Source organism: Ruditapes philippinarum, unplaced genomic scaffold (genome assembly GCF_026571515.1).
Source record: "Ruditapes philippinarum isolate M1 unplaced genomic scaffold, ASM2657151v2 ctg2388_1_1_1_1, whole genome shotgun sequence".
Taxonomy (NCBI): domain Eukaryota; kingdom Metazoa; phylum Mollusca; class Bivalvia; order Venerida; family Veneridae; genus Ruditapes; species Ruditapes philippinarum.
Window position 1 is genome coordinate 43,128 of NW_026853636.1, and position 8,181 is coordinate 51,308.

The 8,181-nt window shown below is 33.9% G+C and overlaps 1 protein-coding gene across 1 annotated transcript; it reads right to left on the bottom strand.

Moving 5' to 3' along the window:
- Positions 1-224: 224 nt before the first annotated feature.
- LOC132737409 (uncharacterized) lies at positions 225-3,284 on the bottom strand. The gene is made up of 5 exons (XM_060724693.1): positions 3,113-3,284; positions 2,842-2,862; positions 2,218-2,523; positions 861-1,046; positions 225-636 (listed from the first exon to the last, which is right to left on the bottom strand). Exons 1-5 carry the CDS (start codon positions 3,267-3,269, stop codon positions 404-406), a joined length of 903 nt encoding a protein of 300 aa, XP_060580676.1. The 5' UTR covers positions 3,270-3,284; the 3' UTR covers positions 225-403.
- Between the last annotated feature and the right edge of the window lie 4,897 nt (positions 3,285-8,181).

The following is an 8,181-nucleotide window of genomic DNA, read 5'->3' on the forward strand; positions in this document are numbered from 1 at the left end:
CCGACACGGATCTATATAAAGATCCGTGATAGTCAGTTGGCAATCGGAACGAATCGGAACACCTCGACGATAATTACTAAAATTCAGAAAATTGACGGAAAGGGCCGAAAAGTTGCTATTGACCAGTTAGCTCACTTATCTGCACCTAGCGCAACTAGGGTATCATAATAATATCATAAAAATGCCCCCTGTTCTTGAAATGAAGAATTACTAAAACACACCAGTTTAGTGAAACATATATTTTTATTGCCGAACAAATATCAATTTTGACAACACTATGAATATAAAATACCTTTATAGTATGAAATAAATATCGCAGTATACATGAACTGAACAGATACGCTATACATTTTGAGAATCACAATTTTTTTATTGAGAGAGAGACACTATTGATTAGATTAGTCTATTTTCCTACATTTCCTACATTTACAAATGCAGAGGCGCAGGTTTCGGAGTACTGGTTCCAGATAAGACCGGCTGGGCAGCTGACTACGAACACATCACCCCAGAGATCGCATTGGATGAACTTTGTGGAGTCTGGGTGAGGGAAGAACAGTTTGTTGGCGGCGATTGTCTCCTGTGTGCATGGGTTTGCAAGGTTTCCGGTGCCAGTGCCACCGGTACCAGTTCCGGTTCCTAAAAGCAGAAATCAACTGACTTGACTTGTCACAAACAGTTTGCTAGTGGTATTAAAACGTAATGTACAATTTTTATTTGTATAATAATGACAGGAAACCGGAATAAAAATAAGAGGAACAATTACAATATCGGTTCTTAAATTCCATGTACTACATATTTAGTTTTAAGTTTCAAAACCAATAATTTTCACCGCAAATTTTGTAATAAGAATTTTAGCATACCTGTAGTACCACCAGTTCCTCCGGTTACAGTTCCAGTTCCGGTGCCAGTCCCGGTAGATCCTGATCCTGATCCTTGGAATTTGTAGACGCAAGAAAGACGGCTTTCGTTCCAGACAAGACCAGAGGAGCATGGGAGAACGTTAGGATGTCCCAACATGTCACATTCAATAAACTTGGTCTCATCACCTGCAAAATTATTTTAACTTTCTTTCATTTACTGTCATGAAACAACTATTAGTGTACAAAAGCTCTCAGCGATAGTATAGCCCACAGTGATATCAAAGTGTACACGCGGAATCACTATATATAGCCTTCATCGATATCACAATATACACGCGGAATCACTGTATAGCCCTCAGCGATATCACAGTGTACACGCAGAATCGCTGTATAGCCCACAGTGATATCAAAGTGTACACGCGGAATCACTTTATGCCTTTATCGATATCAAAGTGTACACGCGGAATCACTGTATAGCCCTCAGCGATATCAAAGTGTACACGCGGAATCATTGTATAGCCCTCAGCGATATCAAAGTGTACACGCGGAATCACTGTATAGCCCTCAGCGATATCACAGTGTAAACGCAGAATCACTGTATAGCCCTCAGCGATATCACAGTGTAAACGCGGAATCACTGTACAGACCTCAGCGATATCACAGTGTACACGCAGAATCACTATATAGCCCTCAGCGATATCACAGTGTACATGCGGAATCACTGTTTTATTTTACTGCAAGCCTCAACAATTAATTAGGTAAAGTTAATACCGTTTACTTCCGATCACAGTTTACTGCAGGCTTGTCTTATTTAAGAAAATGTGGCTATTAAACAGTGAGCATATTAAAGATCCTGTAACTAAATTTTTATGGTATGAAGATTTATCAATATTGTAAGTTTAAAACAGCATTATTTGCAAAGATATTACCCGATTTACATGTAAATAAAGAGAGTAATTAGAAATCTATTTTCGATAAAGTATAAGCCAATTTTTTCATTAAGAAATGAATGCATATACTTTAGTTATTACTTAAAATGCACATATTCTTGGATGTTTGAAATTGGAAATTGTTTTAGAAGAATAATTATACACATATATACACAAAATTTCACTTGTTACATCCTTCATTAATACATACAGGATCTTTTAGTGAATGCTGATTATTTCTTTTTCCTCATTTAAGTTCATGTTTACATAATATATAATGTAAAATATATTCCTCAAAATGTAAGAATGTTCAACAGTTCAGTTCTTTTGATAATATTCAAATTTACGACAGTTTCGTTTAATGAAAATTGATAAAAGAAGACAAGATAATTAGAAGTAAAACTAGAGCTGAAGGGTTATCTATTTACCTTTAACAGCAAAGTAGATGTTCCCTGCAGCGAGGGCTTCGGGTGTGCAAGGGTTATCGCCAGTATTGGTTATTGGCTGAGTGCCTGGTACGGGTGCAACTGTTGGTCCCGATGTAACGATGGACCCGCCGCTTTGACGACATGTGCTTGTTGTTGAACTATAGACGAGATTTTCTGGGCACTGGATGATGTACATTCGTCCATATCTGTCACACTGAATGAATTTAGAGTTGTCAGATGGGTGGGGGAAGTAAACTTGGCTCTGTGGGTTGTTTACACAGGGATTTGGTACATTTTTGAATGCATCTGAAATGAACAGTCACGAGTGAAAATACAGCTCAATATAAATAATATTTTTCAACCATTCGTATACATGAAAATATTTTAAATGTTCCTTTTATATTTGTTAAATGTACGAAATTACTAACAGTATCTCCCTCGCTTAAGAGTGTTACCAAGTATGAAATTTAGGGATCTTTTACGGAAATATATTTAATGGAACAAAAAATGTTTAGATAAAAAAAATCAAGCTGTTCGTGCTAAGTGCTATTTTCTATTTCAGAATGGCAAAATATTCGAATGAAAATACAACGAAACAATTTTACACGTAAAAAATACACTTACCTAAACAGTTGTTGGTCTGTCCTGAAAAAAGAATACAATAATTTCGTTAATTTTCCTTTTTAGAAACTTCATTAAAATACAAATTTAAGCTATGTATCACATTTCACATTTGAGAACCTTCTTCCAAGTATAGTAATATTCCGAAAAGTTGTTACGATATAAATTCTTTTAAACATGCTCAAGCTTTATTCAATTTACTATTCAATTTACACTTAAAAAATCTTACTTTCGTATCAAAAAAAAAAAAAATCAAAAAAATTTCAAAACTTACTCCTTTCTCTTATTGCTGGGTTAGCAAACGTTACGGCGCAGACGACACTTAGCACGAGAAGTCGAAGCATGGCTGCAGCAGACGACAAGTTGGTGACAACGTTAGAGACTAGAAAGTACACTGAAAGTTTGGCGATGATAAACGTTTCACCGCTCATTTATATAGCCAAGTTGCTTATCATACTCATTGACGGGCAAATGTTATCTTACATTTACAAGTTGAAGGTGTTTGAGGGTACATTTGTTGACAAAGGGCTCACCCTAAAGTTCCATGGTTGTCAAATACATCAAAAATTGAAATTATCATTAGGATTTATATGTAAATATATAGTATTCATAACTGATAAATTTTAAATGTGTAAATTTCATGTCATATCTTGGAGAAAGCAAAACAAAAAAGCAATAAACGACATTTCCGCTGAATAGTATTCAATTCATTACCAACCAGCATGTACATCGTGTAATAGGTAATGGGCTGCATTCAACCCCTATCCATTAGACAAGCCGACTCCAAATTGTTGATTAATAAAAAACAACAGGATTGATTTCATTAATTACACATATAATTATATCGTTTGTTCGTATATGTCACATTTTGAAAATATGACGCTGATGATATTTGTGATGCATCCGGGGATGAGATGTTAATGGTGTAATCATTTGATATATGAATTTAATTCAGTCCTTCACAAATATCTAACAAGCAAAAACTTTAAAAAAATCAATAAAAAAACATTTTAACAATATGGAAAACAATAACTTTACACCAAAACATTTTTCAGCTAAGTTTGTACTGATGATGGCACTGTTTACATTTGAGCTCGTGAATCTGTTGCTATTGTTGTTGTTTTTTGTTTGTTTGTTTTTGTTTTGTATCGGAATAAAAACACGCTTTATTCCTTTGATATTTTTGTTGCACGAAAGCGTTGAAAATGCATCATGAAGTAGCAATTAATGACCAGTTATCTAAAACTTATAAAAAATATATGCTAAAACTTAAAATAATACAAAAAATATATATGCTGAAAATAAGTCGTATAAGTCAACCCTCTAATCAAGTTCGGGCAGGGTGGACCACTAATGTGTTTGTATATGGGCTTCCTGACTTTGTTACGTTGGTTCGGGTGTACACCACACGCGGCGATCTCAGACCACCGTAAAACTAACAGTATATGCTGATAACGAAACTTCTACTCACAATCAGTAAAGTTTCGAGCCATTTAGTCACGAACTAAGATTATCTCTACGATAGCAAATTGTCGTCTGCTGGACAACGCATGTATTTGCAGACGTACGCTAAAGACCAATAGGTCGTACCCGGATTGCTCATGCGGATTAGCTTCAGACTATGAAGTAGACACAGATTGTGGGATGACAATGTCACTCTGTCTTGAGATTAAACAAATATAAGTCAATCTGTTTGATGTAAACTTTGTATTCTTTTCAACGATAAAAAGATGTGCACACCGGAATATACACACAAAAAAGAAAGAAAAGAAAAAGAGAAAGCATGTGTTTCCTTAAAAAAAAACTTTTACGTATACATTCAAAAGTATTTCCTGGTGAACGTAATTATCTAAAACGTCATTGCAGGTTTTTTATTTGAGAAGAAATAAACTTTTATCTACACAAACGAGTTAATGCTAAATTTACTGCACTGTTTTGAACGATTTGTTTTGACAGACGTTAAAGATACATGCATCCAGATGAACTAGAAATCTTCAAGAAAATCAACCTTGAGAAAAAAGTACATGAACTAATGTTTTAAGAAAAGTCAAAATAACCACAGTCCAAGGAACAAGTTACATGCAATATGCAATTAATGATTTTTTAGTATTTATCACCATTTTTCTAATGCGTGACTAACGCAGTCAGTAAGGGGCTATTTTTGCATAATCTGACCTATTTTTGGTAATTTTCGTAGACTTAAAGTACCGTTGCAATGTGTAATTCACTTGACAATATTTCACTTTTAAATACATTTTAAAGATTTTCATGAAAATTAGCCTGAATCTGGAGGCATACTGCCTTAATGTGAAATACAGGTTTTTACCATTTCATTATGTTTATGTACATTGTACTTAGATAGAAAACGTTGTACTCGCATGGTATAGTTATACCAATCGTAACATTTCGGCCGTTTCCGTTATATATCAGGATTATACCCATTCGGAACACCTTAACGATTATTCAAACATTATAAATTTGGCTGAAAGGCCATGGAAGTTTGAAGCATGTGTCTCTTACAATAAGGAAACGCTAGAGGATTTTCAAAAATAAACAAAATTTCCAAAGCTCTGATAGCCTTTTGCACATTATTTGTACAGCAGATTAATTTCTCTTTTTGCGATGTGATTGCGCATGTAACATTAAATGGACTCATTGAGTAGTAACTAACTTGTACAAATTGTCTCCTTGGCTACTGAAGACAATACATTTTTTGTCATATCATGGCACGACATGCTCTTCCAAAGTATTCTGACAATAATTGTCCAGTAATGAATATTGGACCTTCTTTTATAAAACAAGTACATGTATAATTTTCATAAACGTCTTTATTTCATACCACTGACCATTTTTGACATGAAGGTACTGAAACATTTTTTTTGAGACTTGTGTATCATTTGATTTCTGTATGGACCAATAACTTGTGTTCAAATCTTCTAATTGTTTGCTAACTCCGTTTAACTAGCCAGCAAAATTCTCTTTTAAATTGTGAAAAATGATCCCAAGACGAAAAACGTTTTAAAAACGTTTTAAACTCAAATCGAACTAAGAATAGCACAAACATATCGTGTATTTTATACTAATTGCATAATCTTTCTTTGATTCCCCAGCAGATAAATATAATGTAAATATTTCAAAACACTTTGACCTCAGTGGAGCCATTTAAGGTATTATAGGGTGTATCAAGAAAAATAAGATACTTTTATACTTCGGAATTAACACAAATAGCTTATTCACAGTGATATTTTAGTACACAAAACCAGGTTACCGCAGTTAAATTATGAAAAGACATGCCATGTGACTAGAATTAGGGCAACTGTAAAGCACGCCTACACTTTTTATACATACCGGTGAACATTATAGATTTAGGCATTTTGTCCGAGTGACATACTTTCTCGTGACTTAACAGAAATAACCTTACAATTAATGTTTATCAAAATTTGATAATCATATCGGTCATTGGCACTAGTTAACACCAAAGTTATTTTCAAATCTCTTCAAAATAAAACCTACGATGATAAGAATGTCGTGCATTTAGAATCTACTGATATAAGTTCATTGGGTTCATTTAAAGGAACATGTGCATTAGTTTCAATCTTTAGAAGGGGCAAAAAAAAGTGTTATTACGTTTCAGTAATGGTTTTTCGAGCATGTAACATGCTTATCATCTGTAGAATATGAAATTATTTGAGCTGTGTCATGACAAAACCAACATAATGGGTTTGCGACCAGCATGGATCCAGACCAGCCTGCGCCTCCGCGCAGTTTGATCAGGATCCATGCTGTTCGCTTACCAACCCTATTATAAGTAGAGAAACTGACAGCGAACACCATTATGTTGGTTTTGTCATGACGCGGCTCATTTGTCATAAAAGTAGCAAAATGAAAACAAAGTAGTATTTTGACTTCCATACAAAATACTTAAGTGCTATAAAAAATGGAAACATTCCAGAAAAAAATCAACATAGGCAAAATATACTTCTGTATAACTTTTTGGAAGCTATTACATAACATCAAAAATAAATATTTTGAGAAAGAAAAAAAACATTTCTGGGGCATAATGGGTCTTTTACTTCATAAAAGACTACTCTATTTTGGGAAGCGAGTACGGGAAAGCGTTATATAAATGAACATTTTCATTATATTACAATGTACTTGCATGTTTACGCGAGTGATATAAAAATCGAGTACATTTTTTAAAGTTGGCTATAATTCGGACTCCAAATCACATAACCCTACCAGATGTTTCATTATTCCATAAGAGATGATTTTTTAAATAAATGAATAAAAAAAATGCGAGAAGGGCCATCCATGCAGGACATGTCATATACAAGTCACGGGGTGCAAGCTTGATATATGACATCCGCGCACCCTGATCAGGATCCATACTGTTCGCTATCAGTTTCTCTACTTGTATTGGATTTGTAAGCGAACAACATAGATCCTGATAAGATTGCGCGGATGCGCAGGCTGGTCTAGATCCATGCTGGTCGCAAAGCCATTACGTTGGTTTTGTCATGACGCGGCTCATATATAATCGATGTATTAAGATCTGTACAGCCTTATTTTAATCGTTATTTTCACTCTCATTTTTAATTAGAAAAAAAATCTTCATTTGAAAATGAAGCCATAAATGTGTTTGTAATACATGTACAGTATGTATAAAAAGTTTTAAATGAGACTGACACTATGGATCAAAGTCTTTGGAACTACTTGTGTATTTACATACTTTGATACTTTCAAGATTTTTTTAATAAAAATATAAACAAGCAATTATCATAGTATTGCAAGCAATCCATAAGTCCCCTACCGGTAAGAGCCCAAGCAACATTCTGAAGGGCCATTGGCCATTCACTTAGGTTCCTATTTTAAGTAAATTTGTTGAAAAAGTTCTTTAAAAGTGATCACAGGAAACAGTTTTTATGTACAGACAGACAGACTGAAGCCACTCTAAAGTTATTTTTTAAACATCCCTGTTATCAAAATATAACATTTTTAAAATCCTATCATGATTGAAGAAGTTGGAGTAAAAATTACCAATTTCTCAAAAAAAAAAGTCTAAGTTCAAAAGAGGCATAATTCTGGAAATAGTCTTGCTAGAGTATTGAACACTCACAAATGTTGAGTGACAATAAGAAACATTTATATGAAGTTTGAAGTAGATACATTCAGAAAAAGAAGTTATTAAAAAAAAAACAATGTTTTTTTTCATTAAAATTTTAAGTTCAAGGGAGGTAATTCTGATAAATTTTGTGCTAGAGTTGTAAACCTTGTCACATATGATGTGGTTGATGACAAGCAACTTATATTTAAAGTTTGAAGAAAATACCTTTAGAAATAAAG

Bases quoted from the DNA above. Each gene is read 5' to 3' on its own strand.
- LOC132737409 (XM_060724693.1), bottom strand. From the start codon at position 3,269: ATGAGCGGTGAAACGTTTATCATCGCCAAACTTTCAGTGTACTTTCTA. The intron at 2,524-2,841 runs GTAAGTGTATTT...TGTTCATTTCAG, and splicing joins ACAGACCAACAACTGTTTAG to ATGCATTCAAAAATGTACCA. The intron at 637-860 runs GTATGCTAAAAT...TTCTGCTTTTAG, and splicing joins AGGAACTGGTGGTACTACAG to GAACCGGAACTGGTACCGGT.